General features: G+C 37.7%; 1 protein-coding gene across 2 annotated transcripts in view; it reads right to left on the reverse strand.

Annotated features, from left to right (window-relative positions):
- OLFM3 (olfactomedin 3) overlaps window positions 1-15481 on the reverse strand; it is a 52274-nt gene extending 36793 nt beyond the window's left edge. The window contains exons 1-2 of one of the 2 annotated variants that reach the window (XM_062193450.1): window positions 15353-15481; window positions 2138-2284 (exon numbers count right to left, since the gene is read on the reverse strand). In XM_062193450.1, coding sequence (XP_062049434.1) covers window positions 2138-2284; window positions 15353-15481 — 276 coding nt within the window. Of the gene's footprint in view, window positions 1-2137; window positions 2285-9916; window positions 9934-15352 lie in introns of those variants that run through there. The other variant, XM_062193451.1, reaches the window with a different exon arrangement.
- Between the last annotated feature and the right edge of the window lie 3905 nt (window positions 15482-19386).

Below are 19386 nucleotides of genomic sequence, written 5' to 3' on the forward strand. Positions count from 1 at the left end.
CAAATTTAAACATAAAAACATAACACTAATCATGGAAACTATAAGTAATATTATTGTTAGTAATAATATTCCCTTGTAGGTGACTAAATCAATTCTCTTGATTAACAATGAAGGGGCTGCTTAAAGGTTAAGCACTGTTTGTCCCTCCACACCATGGGTATGTAAGTCCGTGAGAAACTGCCTCTTGGTTTACTATTCCTCTGTTGGCATGAAGCTTCCACATTGTAAATTTGATAAAGCTGACCACCATGGTTTCTCTTTGGTTAACAAACTTTATTTTTTAATCTAGATATTAATGAATTTAAAGGTATAATTTGAAAAATTTCCTTAAAGAATTTACATTACATATCAGATGGAGTGGTCACATATATTTCCATGATTGCTTTCTATTAATGTCCTGTTCATAGTTTCTTGCCTTATTTATCCTTAACTAATACCTAATTCTATTATAGTTCCAAAATACATTTTACTTTGAACACGTAGAGGGAATTAGTTACTTACTGCCATTAATATTTTCAACTGAATTATTCTCAACTGATTTGTAAAGAAACGCTTGAGTCTGTGTATTGGCATATGTATGCAGAGCTCAACTCAAAAATTGTAGCACATACAGTTATGGTGTTTAAGAAAAGGTTTGCATGATACCTGACATAGAAGAAAGATATTGCTACATAGAAAAGAATATTGGTGCAAAATGTCAGTGCTCTGAGGGGAAAAGTAAGTTAATAGAAGAGCAAAATTGGATTTAAAAACAAGACATATTTTTACTAACATAATTAATCTTATTGGTAACCAAACAAAATGAATCTAAGTACTTGAATTTTTTCATAGAAATAAAGAAAATTAAAACAATACCCCAAAGTAATCATAATTCATGTTTATGATTTCTAAGAGTTAACAAGACACATCAGTGAGAATATTTGGAAAGAAGAAGACATTTGCTCTTCTGTGGGGTTAGCTATGAGGAAGTAGGAAGAATGGATATTGTAAAAGGAGGCAATAAGTGATGACAACTCTTAGGAGAGAAGGAAGAACAGACCAATCTTTGTATGAAAACATGAAAAAAAAGTTTTTTTTAAATCATAGGATACCAACAGACTTCCAAATAATGCACAGAGAGAAAGTTATTTTTATTATATAGCATTAGAAAGTTATCATGGCTTAACCTGAAATTGTGAAATCTAAGAATGTCTACATTAACAAACTAGCGGATGTTTTTTTTTTCCTTCTCTTAATTTTGTGTTAAAAAATTCCTATTCAAAGCCATAAATGTGTGGATGATCATGGAAATGATATTGCACACAGTGAATTGGTGTGCATGATGTTCTCTTCAACACATATTACCTAATTTATCTTATTATCCCTGATGGTGTTTAAAATTCAAGCATTTTGTCATCTTTGCATCATTCTGGCCATGCCAGCTGTCCTTCTATATTCAGAGCCCAGCACAGAGAAAGTCTGAATGGGGATAATTGAAAGAACCATTCATTGGTCTCCCCTCTCCCCACCTAAACATAAAAAATCTTTTATGAGCTAACTTTTGTCTGTAAAAGAGAATAAATCAAAGGCATTCTGCATTTGATTGTCATGGATCCGGTTTAAGTAAATTATGGAAGAATGGTATTGCATAAAATTGAAGATCTTAATGTTCAAAGGAGTGACTTAGCAAATGATGATATATACTTGGAATTATTCATTGTCTGTCAAGCTGGCTTACATATTGCATGCCATTACTTTAACTTTCTTGCAGAGTTGTTAACGGGATCCAAAAAGTCTGAGCTCAAAGAGTCAAGTGGGATCCTGAGGTTTATAGCTGACTTTCTGGCATTGGGATCTTCTTGCTTTTTCTTTTTTCTTACTGAGAGATTGGACATTAAGACACTGATTTGTGACAAAGTCAGTCTTAAGAAACCAAGATTGGGAAGAGTAGAATGTCAGAAATAGAACACATTGAGAGGAGCTTAGGTAAATGCTTTTGAAGAAAAAGTTTTTGAAGAAAAAGGAAAAGGCTTGTTTGAGAAGGGAGGCAAAAATCAGATGGACTCTTCTAAACATTACTTGTTCTTCCACATTTATTTCTTTTTAAAAGAATTATATACTTCAACAAAAATACATGTAGGGGATGCAGGACACCTACCTTTTCCAGCAGTTGACGAAGTTGCCTGCTCTTGGCATCCCTGGAACACAGGTTTTGTTCTGGAGCAACCACTGTGCAAATGCATCGCCCATCAGGATCCTGTGCCGAGCTGTACACTTGCCACCCTTCTTTGGGACTAATCTGAGTCTGAGAAAACCAACAGCAAACACAAAACACAGAAACACATTATAGAATAAAGCAAATGTGGGCTTGTACCATTTAAACTAAGCATCTTCACTATGTATTTTCATTTTTTAAAGATTTATTTATTTATTTGATAGGCAGGGTTACAGAGAGGCAGAGGCGGAGACAGACAGAGAGAGAGATCTTCCATCTGCTGGTTCACTCCCCTGATGGCTGCAATGGCCAGAGCTTGGCCGATCCAAAGCCAAGAGCCAGGAGCTTCTCCTGGGTTGCCCATGCTGGTGCAGGGGCCCAAGGACTTGTGCTATCTTCTACTGCTTTCCCAGGCCACAGCAGAGAGCTGGATCAGAAGTGGAGCTGCCAGGACTCAAACCAGCACCTGTAGGGGATGCCCATATGGCCCCCGTACGGGATGTTGGCATACAGGAGGCAGCCCTACCTGCTAACCCACAGATCTGGCCCCTCATATTTTCAATTTTTTAAAAATAAGGAGAAGAATAATATTAACCAATATAGGCAGCAAAGCTTCAGTTATAAATTCTTTATCCCTGCCCAGAAGGAAATTCTGTCACTCCTTTAGTATCCATATTGTTAATTCTTTGTTCATCTCACATCACTTTTTAAATGTTTTCTGTCATATTTTAACATTTTAATGCAACATTAGAAGCATCTAGTAACCACTAAATGAATGTGATCATTTTTCTACATCACATTTGTTAGCCTGCCCTTCTTAACAGTAAATGGCAGTTGCTAGTATATTTTATATTTTTTCTGACTATTATTCATGACTCACATTTTCAAACAAGGCCCTTTTTCAAGGAGCTTCTGATGCATCAAAATCCCAATTATTAATAAACCAGGAAAGAGATTGTATGATGATATAGGGTAAAAGTAATTAGGTAAGCACTGTTTTGCAAGACATACATACAGAATCTCAGAGGAGTTAAAGAGAGCTTTTTGCAAGAGTCTGCTAAATTGATCTCTAATATCTACTGTACACACATTACTTACTCTTCCACCCTTGAATCCTAGCTGAAACTGGTGGCATTTCAACCCTGCTACAGCCTGCCTGCTATTAATGCTCATAGTTTACCCCCTGTATTGCCCAGCAGGAACCTCCAATCCAGCCAAATTGGTCTTTGTGTATCATGCAAGCACACTGTGTGTTTTTATCTCATTAATAACATAATAGCATAAAATTACTATTAATTTAGTTGGCAAATATTTGAAACAACACTGCATTTGCAGCAAAACTGGTATACATGGGCTCTTCCTTTCTTGCTTGCTTTCTTCATTTTAAATTTTAGCTCCCACATATAAGAGAGAACATATGGTATTTGTCTTTCTGTGTCTGGCTTATTTAATTCAACATTATGTCTTCAAGTTTCAACAATTTTGCTGCAAATGATAGAATTTGATTCTTTTCTTATAGCTGAATAATGTTCCATTTTGTGTGTGTGTGTGTGTGTGTGTAGAGAGAGAGAGAGATACCGTAGCATTTTGTTTATTCATCAGATGATGAACACCTTGGTTGATTCCGTATTTTAGCAACTGTGAACCATGCGAGTATGCCATGTTGATTCATAACTTCGTACGTTGCTCATCTCACTGATTGACTGGAATATCTCTTTTATAAATTGTTGATTTATTCAGCACTTGTGACTTCAACATGTTCTGAAGAAGTGTCTCAAATATTCATTAGGGATTTAATATATATTGTTTAATATTGTTATTTTCCTTACACCTTTGATTTCAACAATTAACATTCAGCTATGAGAAATGTGGCAACCTCCTATTTTCCCTATCAAGAATATCCCATGAAGTACTTATTTTATTTAATTGTTTTTCAAGAAGACTACCAATATTTATCAGAGTAATGCACATTTATTTTCATTATATGTCAATGGACGAAAGCTGTCATGGTTAGACTTTTAAAAAGCTAAAAATATGAAATTTCCATGTTTGTAATACAAAAACTTCTAGCTCATACAATTTTTATTTTCAATAATAGCTCCTTTCAGAGGCCGGTGCTTTGGCATAGTAGGCTTCCCATATGGTGCCGGCATCCCATATGGGTGCTCCTCTTCTGATCCAGATCTCTGATATGGCCTGGGAAAGCAGCGGAAGATGGCCTAAATCCTTGAGCCCCTACACGCATGTCAGGGACCCAGAAGAAGCTCCAGGATCCTGGTTTTGATTGGCACCGCTCCAGCTGGTGTGGCCACTTGGGAAGTGAACCAGTGGGTGGAAGGCCTTTCTCTCTGCCTTTAACTTTACCTCTTAAATAAATAAGTAAAATCTTTCAAACGCTCCTTCCAGTACACAAACAGCAGAGGTTGTGGACAGTGTGGATCACCACTCAGGTGCCCACTCCTCCAGTTGCTGAGGATGCTGGCAGCTTGGTTCTCAGTTGAGTCTTGGAGGATTGTCAAGAATGCGGCCTTCTCAAGAGCAGGCCCTATTTCAGGGACAGTTGGCATGTGTTGACTTTCTAATACAAGATTACAAAACGGCACCCTGAAAAGCAGGAATTGTTATTATACTCATTCCGCATAACAGGAAATTTGTTAACCTTCTTGAGAACATAGTTTGTATGTGGAGGACTAGGAGTTGAAGTAAGATGGTTTGTTCTAGCATAGTTCCATCCAACAGAAATATGACAGCCGCATGTGTAAATTAAAATTATCTGGAACCAGACTTCAAAAAGTAGAAAGAAACAAGTGAAATTAATTTTAATGCTATATTTTACTGAACTCAATTTATCCAACAATATTATCATTCCAACAAGCTTTGTAAGAAATTATTCATGAAAAAATCATATTTTGTTTTTATTTTTTTTCTTTTTCACATTAAGTCTTTGAAATTGAGTGTGCCATTTACTTATGGCACATCTCAATCTGGACTTGCCAGATCTCAAGTGCTCAGTAGCCACCTGTGGCCTCCTATTTAGACAGCATAGCTTTAGAGTCCTAGTTTTAATTCCTATGCAATGGCATAGCCATATCAACATGATGCTAACTATGCATATACTTGTTTTAAAGATTTATCATATGGACATTGAAACAGCCACCTAACAGATGTTACATAGATAAATCATTGCTTTGCATCTGAATTTGTTTATCCTGTAGATTTATGAGCTAAATCAGTGGGTCAGCTTAGAGCTTACTTTTACAACCAGGATTTGAACTTATTCAGCCTTCTTCTGTCTTTCCTTTTGTAATTTCCAAGGGTTATCAGAAAGGGAGGTATTTCTTGTATGATCAGAAGAGGAATGCAAATATAGATTCAAGGAAAGGAGGTATTTAATGAATCACTCTGAGGGTGCTAGGCCACGGAAGGATAAGAGTAGGACTGAGAGAGAGAGACTCAGATGCAGCTAGGAACGAGTGGTAAATGGAGACTGGTACAGAACTACTTGCACAATGTTCATTCAGCACTACTGGGCTGCTATATTTACCTACAAACAGTACACTTGGTTGAGTTTCGAGAGTATAGTTTTTTTTTTTTTTTTTAAGATTTTGTTTATTTATTTGAGAGATAGAGTTACAGACAGAGAGAATGTGACAGAAAGGTCTTCCATCTGCTGGTTCACTTCCAAATTGCCACAACAGCTGGAGCTGGGCTGATGTGAAGCCGGAAGTCAGGAGTTTCTAATGGATCTCCCATGTAGGTGCAGGGACCCAATCACTTGGGCCATCTTCTACTACTTTCCCAGGCCATAGCAGAGCTGAATCTAAAGTGGATCAACCGAGACTCGAATGGGAGCTCACATGGAATGTCGACACTGCAGACTGTGGCCTTACCTACTATACCACAGTGCCGGCACCAACTCAGGAGTATAGTCAAAAGACTGAGCTAGGCTGTTTTCTGTATCCTTCGATCTGCCATGATCTGTGGGGTCTTTCATCCACAGAATTCACAGAACAGACATAATGTCATGATTATCATTTTGCAGGCCCCAGGTCATCAGACAACATAAACCAACACAAAGTTCCTTTTCTTTGTAAGGGTCTTAATGTAATCACCACAGAGAATTGATAAAGATTCCAACAATCACGAACAAATATTGGAGAAGCTGGAAATTATGAACTCAGTAAACTCATAAAGATATTATAGCTGCTATCCTTGATCTATTATGAACAGCAAATAATGCCAGATCTGTCTTTTCAGTTTCTTCCAGACAGTTCATAGATGTTTTCTAAACTGCCTTTTATTTCTGGGGAAAGACTCAGCGATATATTTTTTATTATTGTTATTTACCTATTTATTTTGTACCATTCTCTTCACACTTTTGTATATTATGTCTGAAGATCTAGTTAGGATAGGAGAGGTCCTTAGAATTATATAGTACTGGGGCTGGGGCTGTGGTTCAGCTGATTAAATCCACAGTCTACAGTGCCAGCATCGCAGGTGGGTGTTGGTTCAAGTTGCAGCTGCTCCATTTCTGACCCAGCTCCCTGCTGGTGTGACTGGGAAAGAGTGGAGGATGGCCACTCCTTTGGGTCCCTGCACCAACTTGAGAGACCTGAATGGCTCCTTGGCTTCAGCCTGCCCAGCCCCAGTTGTTGCTGCCATTTGGGGAATGAACCAGTAGACAGAAGATCTCTCTCTTTGCCTCTCCTGTCTTTCTCTGTAACTCTGCCTCTCAAGTAAATAAATAAATCTTTGTTTTTAAAAGGAGTAATATACTATTAGAATTGGATAAGGTCTTTAAGATTATTGGGTTATCTTTTTTGATGGAAGAAAAATTTAGAGATTAGCTAGAGAATGGTGCTAGAAAGAGCTTAACAAAGTAGTTTCAATGCTATAATTACAAGTTTAAGCTAAGTAACAGCATGGGATTAATATATCTGTACATAGGCTGCAAAATTTTTTAGCTAGGCTTCTCTTAACATTGAACACAAATCTCAAATATGTCAGAAAATTAACTTTTGTCACTAGAATGAATTTAGCTTTTAGATAAAGGAGCAGGGGGCACCCAATTATAGTATGAAAATATTTTAACAGCAGAGCAAACACTGGTTATTAAACCTGGCAACATTAATATTGATGTGCACTTGTCAGGTGTTTGGTTAACTAGCGTGGAGCTTATCACGATAGGGCTAGGTGTCAGTCTCTTTCTGGAATGAGGAAAGCAAGAAAGGTGAATAAGCTTGCATGTTAATTTAGCATTCCCCCTGAAGTGTCAGCTTAATAAAGGCAAAGACTCCAGCCCTGTTTGCACTTCCAATTGTCTTCTTGCAAGAATCATTGAAAAGAACCATAGCCTTCTCTACTACACTTAGTTTGAATGATAGAAATGATATAAAGTCAAGAAAAGGCACCTTGAAAGAGGAAAACCAAATACCTAATAGAAAAAAAATAGTGAGTGTCAGATAGTCTAGTGGGTTTGGATCGAGACTTCTGTGTTGGGGTGAGTGAAAAGAGAGGAAATTTCATGAGGATTTCTAATGCTGTCTTACAGCACCTTGATGTCACTGAAAAGAGCATCAGAATAAAACTAGCTAAGAAGACAGAAGAGCATACTTCGCTGATGTTTGGATATCCCAGAGAAAAGACTTGCTCCAATTTTAATGATTTTAACATATAAGAACAATTGTTTGGGTTTCAATAAAACTCATGTAATAGCATTTATAGAACTTTATCCATATCTTGGCATTTCATATATGTTGCCTTTGAATATCTTAATAAACCTGCAGATATTATTCTGCCCATTTTATAGATAAGGAATCACAGACCTAGATACAGGAAAGAATTTTCTTTAGATCAGGCAGAGAATAGTTGATGGAGCTAAAATTTGTACCTGGATAGTCTTATTACAGAGTCTGAAGTTTAACTACCGTGATGCACCAAAAATTCTTTGAAGCTCCCTTCATATATGATGATAGCAACCTTGATAGCACTTTCTGAATGACTGGGAAGTCCAATACTTGAACCTGGAGCATACATAGAGTGTATTACTACCCAGAGAATTACCAATCACAATGATTACTGATGCAGTTCTTTGAACCTATTGTGTTAATTAGAAGAACTAAATGGACTATTTAGCAGTTTCTAATATTATAAAACTCATAAAATATTTTAAAATGATCTAAATAGGAAAATTGAAATGATCCTTTTAACAATTGAATGTCAACTCCAGATTCTTAATTATAGCTTAATTACCAAAGTATGCTTTTTAAATATGAAGTATTGTGTGAGAGTTCTTCCAAAACTCTAGGGGCTTTGTACCAGCAAAGAAGAATCCTGTGACCCACGTGGTAAAAATAAAAAAATCAAATACTTTGCGTTTCAGTAGGTTTTTCTTTTTATAACATTTTTCTCTTGGATTAGTCTCACTTCTTTTGAGAAAACTACGTCTATCCTTAGAAACAGACAATATCTTTACTTAAGAAGAAATCGAAACAAAAAATTTAAGTCATTTTCTCTGTCATTCATCTAGTTTAATTGATGCTATTAAGTGATACTTATACGAGCTTTCTCCAACTTTTTTTTTTTTCACTATTTATTTATTTGAAAGACAGAGTTACAGAGGAGAGCAGGAGAGTTAGAAAGAGAGAGAGCAATATCTTCCATCTGGTTGTTCACTTTGTAAATGACTCAATTACTGGGGCTGGGTCAGGCTGAAGCCAGGAGCTAGGAGCTTCTCCCAGACTCCGACATGGGTATAGGGGCCCAAGCTCTTGGGCTACCTTCTGCTACTTTCCGAGGCACATTAGCAGGGAGCTGGATTAGAAGAGGGGAAGGTGTGTGGCATTAGCAGGTTAAGCAACTGCCTATAAAGTCGAGATCCTGGGTTCTCCACTTCTAATCCAGCTTCCTGCTAAAGTGTATGCAATGCAGCAGAAGATAACTCAAGTCCCAGGCCCCTATATCATGTGGGAATCCTGGATGAATCTCTTGGCTCCTGGCTCCTACACTGCCTGACCCAGTCCTTGCCATTGGGGCCATTTGAGGAGTGAACCAGTGGATGGAAGAGTCCCCACCCCCCACCTCTTTCTCACTCACTCTTTCAAATAAAATAAATAAATCTTTAAAAAAATAATTAAGAAGTGAAACACCTGAGACCTGCACCAGTGCCCATATGGGATGCTGGCATTGTATGTGACTGCCTATTCAACAGAGCCACAATTCTGACCTTGTTTTCTCCAACTTTCAACTTCTTCTCTGTGCTCATCTTGGAGACACATGTAAGAGAGATTATCCATGTCCATCCCCAAACAGCCACAAAGGATACTTTAGAGGAGACAGACTCTTACAACTAATGAGAGGTGTTGCATTCATGTAGGTCAAGGGCATTATTTAAACAGTATGGAATCGAGTAGTCACTGGCCCATCAAAGGAGCAATTAGCAGTTAAAGTTCATCAAGTTGCAACCTCATAGAGCTGTGGAAGGCATTGCAATCACTTTTCAAGGCCACATGGACAGGCAGGCAAGGGAGAGGATGCTGCTCCTTTGAAGAGAATAAAGCAACTGGCTCAGCATGGCTAGAGTTTACATTTTATGTTGAGTTTTGGGATATTTCTTAAAAGTACAGATGAGGCAAAAAGGAATAAGGGATCTAGCTGGTGATAATGGTGTCCAGATGGGGAAAATAGAGCAGAAGGAAATACTTCTATTAAAACCTATTTAACTTACAGGGGAGAACTTGAGTGACGAAAGCCCTTTACATACTTTTTTTTTTTTTTGACAGGCAAAGACAGTGAGAGAGACAAAGGTCTTCCTTTTTCCATTGGTTCACCCCCCCCAAATGGCCACTACAGCCAGCATGCTGCACTGATCTGAAGCCAGGAGCCAGGTGCTTCCTCCTGGTCTCCCATGCGGGTGCAGTAATCCAAGGACTTGGGCCATCTTCCACTGCCCTCCCAGGGCCACAGCAGAGAGCTGGACTGGAAGAGGAGCAACTGGGACAGAATCCGGCACCCCAACCCAGACTAGAACTCGGGGGTGCCGGCGATGCAGGCAGAGGATTATCCAAGTGAGCCACAGCGCCGGCCCCCTTTACACACTTTCTGTCAGAGGACAGGTTTGGTCATAGAGAAGTAAGTGTGGGGTAGCATGCTAATGGCTTCCGTTGTGGATAGAGGACAGATGTGAGGACAGGAGTTGGAGTGATGTTGACAAACCATGCAAAAGGAAGCTATGTTCTGAAGGTGTTAATAAAGATGTCATCATGCAGAAATTTCCCTTCTATGACTTCTAAGACATTTTAGACTGCCTATTCTTCACTCCTTAGTGAAACCAGTGGGCTTTAAAGAAAAGAGGAAACCACAAAAATAAAAAAACCTAAAGAAATCATCAAATTTAGGTTGGTCAAGTCTGCTCATATCCTTTGGAAATCCGGATGGCTGAGAGTCGAGAAGGACAGAAGTCATTAAATCCTTTGTCTTTCTAGTTCCTGAAACTTCTCCCTGGATTTCTGTTTGACCTCTGCCTGATAGGAATTTCACTGCTTAATTGGCAGTCCCTTTCATTGGTGAAAAGTAGAAGAGTGTGGCCTGAACTTTTCTGTTCTTTTTGAAGATTTATTTATATATTTGAAAGGCAGAGTTACAGAGAGGCAGAGAAAGTGAGCGAGCGAGAGAGAGGTTTTCCATCCACTGGTTCACTCTCCAATTGGCCGCAACGGCCAAAGCTGCACAGATCTGAAGCCAGGAGCTTCTTCTACGTCTCCCATACTTGCAGGGCCCAAGGACTTGAACCATCTTCTACTGCTTTCCCAGGCCACAGCAGAGAGCTGGATGAAAAGTGGAGCAGCCAGGACTTGAACTGGTGACCAAACAGGATGTCAGCACTGCAGGTCATGGCTTTACCCGCTAGGCCACAGCACCAGCCACAAACTTCTTTGTTTATAACATTGATCCTTGGGCTTACTTCTACTTCATGAACTTAAATTAGAATAAATCTTTCTCATCCACCCAATGATTCTTGTATAACAAGGCACCTATCACACATTTTCTGTCTTTCAAGATTTACCACTCTCACCCATCTCCATCCATAATTTGAATCAATTGTCTTGTCATAAGATAGACGTTGACTAAGGAATTGGGGAAGCAAAATAGTCCCCTGAAAACCATTTTGGTCAGATTCCTTCGCCCAGGACTAAAAACACACTGGTTAACTAAGAATAAGGAACTAGAGAGGGACCAATGTTGTCATACAGTGGGTTAAGCTGCTGCCTTAGACATCAGCATCCCATATGGGCACAGGTTTGATTCCTGGATGTTCCACTTCCAATCCTGCTCTCTGCTAATGCTGCTGGGAAAGCACCTGAAGATGCTATTTAGGGAGCCCTGCTACCCATGTGGGACTCCCGGATGGATTTCCTGGCTCCTGGCTTTAGTCTGGCCCAGTCCCAGCCATCTGGGGAATGATCCAGGGGGAGGAAGATAAGTCTCTCTCTCTCTAATAAATACATAAATCTTGGAAAAAATAAAGAAATTTATAGTGTACAGACAAGTTCAGGCTATTCTACTATGTTTACAGAACTTCAAATTGACTAACTCATCAAAGTAGTTACTTATGAGAAGTCAGCTGGATGTGTGAAAATGCAGCAAAACAAATCGCCTCTGTCCACAGGGCCCTTCCAGGCCTCTTCTCCGCACAGCAGTAGGGCTGACTGAGAGCAGCTGGTGTCTGCTGCCTGCCCTCTGCGTTTTTAATTGGTCCGTTGCAGGTGCTTCCTGGTGTGGAGGCCACAGCGTGGGGCATCGCTCTGAAGCCCAGCCTCAAGGGGAAGTTACTGTGCATCAGAAAGAAGTGCTGGAGGGAGCAGCAGCCTTCAGAGAGCTGAGGCTTCCCACCGCAGACACGGACTCCTCCCACGGCTGGCTGGCAGGCCCAGCCAGTTTAGAAGGAAGAATCACAGAGAAAGAAAGAAAGGGATGCTTCAAGACTCTAAGAAAAGCAAGAGTGTGACACAACAGCAAGGAGCCGTATTTAACCAAGTACTGAACCTTGAAAATCTCTTTCAACTTTTGAGACAACCAAATGCACGCTGCCTATTTCTGAGCTCCCCGAACCCGCTAATATTTCATTGTCATTTCATGATAGGAATCCTAGTTTTTTTTTCTTGTTTCTGTCTGTCCAAGTAATTTGAAGTTGCCATTACAGAAGGGCTATGTCAAATTTGGGCAAATCTGAATTTTTTACCATCTGCACATTCCTTGAATGTGTTAAAAATAAGTCTTAAAACTTATGTATGTGTTTGTGTGTGTATGCATGTGTGTGTGTGTGTGATATGTACAAATGCAGATTCATCACACTCCTACTGTTCAGAACGAGGGCATAAAGTGAGGAAATTTTGGAAAAGAGCTGTCTCATTAATTTATAGCTGTGCCTGCTGGGCCAGGAACTGTAATGCTTCCACCTAGGGCAGATCTTGGCAGCCCCCAGGTGGAAATACAGCCCAGGTCCCTTGGGGAATTAGCTGTAGGCGGCAGGAAGAGTCCCTCTGTAACGATTTGCTACGACACCGAAAACACCAACAAAGGACATTTATTTCTTTTTAGAAAATGGAAAACCTCCGGGAATGGTTGTGACATAGGTGAATTTAAAGGTTTTCTCTGGGACATGGTTAAGATTGTAGCTTTACTCTGGCTCTGGGAAGCCAGAATGAGTAGCAAAGCTACTTTGAAAGGACGAGAGTGTAGGGGTTCAGGAGGAAAGACGGGAGTCCAGCCACATGAGAAACAATCTGTGCAGGGCAGAGAGAACCTAGTGAGGCCCTGGGGCCAGGGGCAAGGGCAGGATGGGGGGAGTTAGTGGGTGAGATAACTTCCCCAGCCACCACTGTAGTCATCTGACATGGTTCTACCATTGGCTCTGCAGTTAACCAGCTGGGGGAAATCTGATTAGTCATATATTTCAGGTCCATCTCCCTACTTCAAGAAGGAGAAGGCTGGACTAGAGCGGTCATATTTCTAACTCAATTATTGAGGGCTCTAAGGTTTCTATGAAGAAATTTTGACTGGTGCCAGGAGTTGGTTGTTTGCAGAAGGAGTGGATGGGAAAGGCCCAATAAATGCCTATTCTTTGCCTGTTGCATTTCCACTTCAGGTTTCATCCAAAAATATTTATTCTACATGTATTATTTAAGATTTAATTTGACAAAAAGATATGCTGTAGCTATATAGAGTGAAAATAATTAGCCCAGGTAATCTCCAAGATTTTTACCATCTTTTCAGCCTTAACATTTGATGATCTTAATCTAAGAAATGCAGATTTATTCATGAGTCACCATGAGAACCCTAAAGTATGAGCAATCATCTTGTACAACAGGGGAAATGTCACACAAAATTAAAAAAGTAAATAAATAAGAAGCATTTTCAACCTCATTTCTTAAGTCCAGTGAATGCCATTTACTGATTTATTGTCCCTAGCAATAGTGAAAATTTTCCTGAATCTGCTGTTGCTATTATTATTTGCTTTTTATCCAAAATAAAAGCTGATAATGTCAGAACACTCATAGAACTATAGCAACACTTTAAATTTTTCCACTAACAAATTATCAGTAACAAGGTAAAAAATAATTAATTCACTTTAAATTTACAAGACAATTAAAAGTCTTTAAAAAATCACGTATAGTTTTGGAAATTTGATTCTCTTTAGTTATTGGCAACAGAAAATAATAAAACCAATGTCTGTACACAATAAACATTTTATCTGCCCCAAAATAAACAAGGTACCAAGTTTGAAATATAATTCATTCATTACTTCCTTAGTTTTGATCTTTTTTTTTTTTTTTTTTTTTCTGAGAGTTGATTCAAAAACTGTTATTGAAACCAATCAGGTACATGGTCATCGAAAACATTTGGCTTAATAAATATTGAATAATGTATATTTCTGTTTTATTATTGCTTTTTGGTGGTATATCATGATTTCTTTTTAACTACAAATCTCTTACTCCTCTTGCCAGGTCATTCAGGTAAAGAAGAGAATCTCAATACTGGAGGAGCTGGGATAGCATATGTGACATAAGGGAGGTGAAAATGCAAAAGCAGGTCAAACTGTGCCTCACACGTGCTCTGCTGATGCTTTAAGCACTGGGAGAATCTAGAAAATTATGTGATTGATTTGGACTGACTCTACTCAAATATTCATTGATTGAAAGATTAATTAGTAGTAACTGCAAACAACTCTTGTAAATGGGGAGCTACTTTCCAATTCTGACTTTTTCTGATCCACTGAATAATTCATACAGGTAAAAAGCCCCACATGCTAAATGTGCCTGTAGTTTTTATTAGATGGAAGGGAAATTGTTTGCCAGGATACTTTTTTACAAGAATCTGTGAATTTTTATTTGAAAAATCAATGGTTTTCATTTTTCTTTGAAATGTCTTCAGAGTGTTGCTATCTAAACCTTGCTTCAAGCTATCAGAAAACACTTTGTTAGAATGTAGGAAGATGAAAAAGCCATTAATTTTAGGTGAATGAAGACTGTACAGGCGAGACTTGTGATACAAAAAATCTTCATAAATTATTAAACAATCCAGAAAGATGGTTTCATCAAGTAAATTTTCCGTTGTTCCTGTTTCTTAAAGGTCTTTTTGGCTGGCTTTAAATTGTTCAGGTTTTTTATTCATTTATGTTTAAAAGATGTTGGTTTCTCTGACTGCATTCATTACAAACAGTCACAGGCATTACATTCCAAGGCAGAACCTGCTGTAGTAAAACAAGATTAGATAGAGCATACTCTGTAGGGAAAATTGTGGGGATTTTACAGACATTAAAAGAAGTGAAATAATAAGAAACTAAAATCTATTTCTTTAAGAACTCTTCCAAACCTCAAATGAATACAGTTAAGTTACAGTTATTTATTTTTCCAAATTGAATGAGTCTGGTATTTACTTCTATAAATAATATCTCATGCAGTCCTCTTTTTATTTGGTATAACTTTAAAGTGTTCATAAATAAATATCCATGACTAGAGCTACCACATTAACATTATATCTTTGATGACAACCTGTAAATAGAGAAACAAAATCTCAGCTCTTGCAATTTACAAAATAAAATCCACTGGTTTAATGCATTTACTTTCCAAAATGGCCAAACCCACCATAGTGACTTACTAAGGTATCTGGCGTCGACAGCCTCGTGGTGTTCAGTCCTACCAAGGATGGGAGAATTTGGGACATCCAGTTTGAGATCATTGCCATTGTACTAAGCACAGCGCCAAGCTTCAGCAGTGGAGGACTCATTGCTATAGAGCTAATGAGTTTTCATAGTGACTGATTAGGATCCTGGTGCTGGGCTGGCAGCGGGAGGCGTGACTGCAGCATGCCACATCTACAGCATGAAAGAGATCAACTTCCCCAGCTCTAGTCACCGAGGAAAGCTTACAGAGCCTCCTTTCCCACCCACATGGGAAGTGCCTTGCTCTTCCTCTTCCTCCCTCCCCAGACACATTGTGGATCATCAAACAAAATATTCTGGCTAATAGTTATTCTCAGAGCAGGGGTTGGAAGGACGGGGAATGTTCGCCTTTCCAGCTCCAGCACAGTCAGTTACCATCAACGCAGCCCATTTCCTCTGGGCTTTGTGTATGTATAATCAGCTGCGCTTTACCCTTCATAAAAAATATACCTTTGTAAATGGAGGTCTGCCAAAGTGCACATTTCAAACACCAAATTTAATATCTACAGATTTCTCTGGGCAAGGGCAGAGTGCTTTTTAGAAACAGCATGAAAATAAAATCTGCAAATAATTTCTAAGATGATCAGATAGTGAGAGTAGGAGACAAATGTTTTAAACAGTAATCTAAAATTAGCATGGTTGCTTTAAAAATATAGTCAAAGATTAATAGGTACTGCCTGGTGGCAATGTTACTGTAAAACACTCCACACCTGAACAGAGAGAATAAGTAGCCTTGGAAGAAACTTCTCTAATGGAATTTTCTTATATTTCCAGCTTTGCTTTTAAGAATGAGTGCTTTGCTTCTAGGTGCTCAATCACACAGCAAACTCCTTTAACTCTATTTTCACATTCTGAAGAATAATAGACTGATGTTGAAAGTCTCAGTAGTGAGAAAAGGTGCGATGTTTCGAAAAAGGCATGGGATTTGGGCTTGGGGAGACTGAGACTCTAGCCTTGTTCTCCTCTAGTAAGCTGTATAACTGGGCAGTGACTCAATATTCCTTGGCTTCAGTTTTGCTTATCATCTAAGGGGTTGAATTTGATACTCTCCATGGCTGCTTCTAGCTCTGAAATTCAATGATCTGCTATCAGAGCTCTGTTGACAAAATGGGATATATTGAATCTAGAGCTTATGTGTAATTTTATTGTACTCTTTTTACAAATACTGCAAATTACCCACATCCAAATCTCAGGTCCCGAATGGAATAAATCAGAGACCATTGCTTGCATGATGTATGTGTGTTAGAATAAAAATATACAGAGAAGACATGGAAGGAGGTAAGGATGAATGAAAATTAAATGAAAAGAAATAGGTTACAAAAAGAAAAAATATTGTTTTGATTCCTTAGGAGAATTCTGGAGTTGTTTGCATTTGAAATTTTTGTCTAAAGATTTATACTTTTCTTAAACAGTTTTGGCAGGGGAAATAAAGAAATGTATTTAATAAAATTGAAATATATACATATTTATAGTGTGTGTTTGTTTTTGTGTATTCTTCTCTCAAAAACAGCTTAAACTGTTTTTAAACTGGAAGCTAAGAGATTCCTCAAATTTCTTTATGTTTATTATGGAATCCAGCCTACTTTTTTTCCTTCAAAATGCATCCAAACATTTCAGATGGCTCTTATTTTTTAGCCTCAGTGACCTAATAGCCAAATATTATTTTTATATTTCAAAAATCTAGCCATGATAAACCTTAAGAATAGAAGCACACACACATATCTATCTATCTATCTATCTATCTATCTATCTATATTTATGTGTTAGAGTAGTAACACAGACAATTCAGAGAAAGGACTATAGAATTTTAAAGTAGTATTCCAATGAAGTAATGACAAAAACTAAAGTGGATCTAAAAATTTAAATGTTTGAAAAATACACCTGGAACTTTCTATGACTTTAATAAAGGAGGAATGAATATCTTTTCAAGAGCTTCATTTCCAAAACTGAAAATTAATATGCATGCAATTAGTGTATAATTCGAGAAGCAATGTGACATATGGTAATTATACTTATTAATAACTATCAGTCAACTAAATAATAGCATCTATGGAACAATATGAGATTGAATGCAAGGAGAAAACAATGCTCTTGTTTGCAAATTGAAGAAAGAAATAGAAAGAAAGAAAGAGAGAGAAAGAAAGAAAGAAAGAAAGAAAGAAAGAAAGAAAGAAAGAAAGAAAGAAAGAGGAAGGAGGGAGGGAGGGAGGGAGAGAGGGAAGAAGGGAGGAAGGAAGGCAGGAAGGCAGGAAGGCAGGAAGGCAGGAAGGCAGGAAGGCAGGAAGGAAGGAAGGAAGGAAGGAGAAAAGCAATACAAATGGAATGTTTTATATAATTTTCCACAGATGCAAATAACTTCACTAAGGAACTGAAAGAGCACAATGGTGAAAATTTATGATTCACGGATGTTTATGAACAACATACAAGCTAAAATATGTTGTTTTTAGGATGGATTTAAATGACACACATTGAAGTAGAAAAGGTCAAATTTCAACGATTATCAGTTATGGGAAATAAAAATAGCTACAGTTTGCAAAGGGCTAAATCACTTCCAGTATCCTCATAATCTATAAGTCATTTCCATTTTAAAAGTTGAGTTCCAAAATAAAAAAAATAAAAAAAATAAAAGTTGAGTTCCAGTTTATAGAGGGAAGGAGATTATTCTACATAGACTTAGCAACCTGTATGCATGCCAAGGAGACAAGTAATAGCAGAAATTTCAGAAGCTTAGTATGACTAATAATAGAATAAATGGCAAGATCTTAGGCTGGAAATACTGGCTGTCATGGGCCTTTATCTTTTTTGTAATTTAAGGATGTGAAGCAAAATTGTGTGGTCTTTGGCTTTGTGTCCTGAATTAGTTGGTTTTCACTTTATAATGTAGGATAGGCAAGCAGAATGTGGAGAGAGAAAAAGCACATCAGAGTCAGGAAGGTCACTTAGAAGAAAATTCTGGAAGTATAGGCAAGATGATGATAAGGTCCTGGAATTATTGTTAGTAGGATTTAGGAAGATGAATTCCATACAGGTTTGCAGCAGGAGAATTGGCAGTCTTTACCGACTGAATGAATGTGAGGTATGGGCAACAAGAATTTACCTGGGAGAACTTCCAGGTTTGTGGCCTGGATAATGAGTATCATTCATCAGGATACAAAATACTGCTAGGAGCATGACTTTTAAGGAGAAGACAGAGTTCATTGTCTAATCTTAATAGCCTAATGAAAATAACGTGTTCTTTGTACAAGACAAAATGGTTATTTAGGAACTCAGTCTTAAAACTACCAGTCTTAAAACTAAAACATTAATTCAGCTTATTCTCAAGATTTAATTACTTATGCATTCTTTTGAACAAATAAACAAAAACAATCTCTCTCACTAATAAATAGTGAATGTATTACTAAATCTAATAATCTCAGAAGTATGTGACCTGACTACACGTTTATTTTCTTTATAGAATCCCATACTGGCTCAATAAATGTAAAACCTATAACTGTGCATTATTGCTCATGCAATGTGGGAAGATACTGATTAACGTATTTATTCATTAGATTTTTATAGTAGCCTGTATTTTTATTAGAGAATATTTCATGATAAATCTATGTAATAGATAATTAATAAGCAGATAAATATTAAGTGAAAAAGATTTGCAAGTAGTCATATGTAATATTGACATGCTCCAACATGGGAATTTTGCCTTTTCCTTGATTTGAATCACAGAAGTTTAAAATTAATTCTCAATATATATGTCCTAGTTTGGGGGTTATATGAGAAGTATTTGTGGTTTTCTGGGGAATCTAACTACTGCAGATAGGAACTGTTAAATACATGAAAAAAAACAATGTCCCATAAAATATGAAAGAAAACCAGTTAGATAATTGTACTCCAGAAGTTTAAGAAAAATGAGAAGAGGAACTGACATTTTTTGCTAAAAATAAAAATATAAAGAAGAATAGTCTATGTGTACTTTATT

Source organism: Lepus europaeus, chromosome 5 (assembly GCF_033115175.1).
Source record: "Lepus europaeus isolate LE1 chromosome 5, mLepTim1.pri, whole genome shotgun sequence".
NCBI lineage: Eukaryota > Metazoa > Chordata > Mammalia > Lagomorpha > Leporidae > Lepus > Lepus europaeus.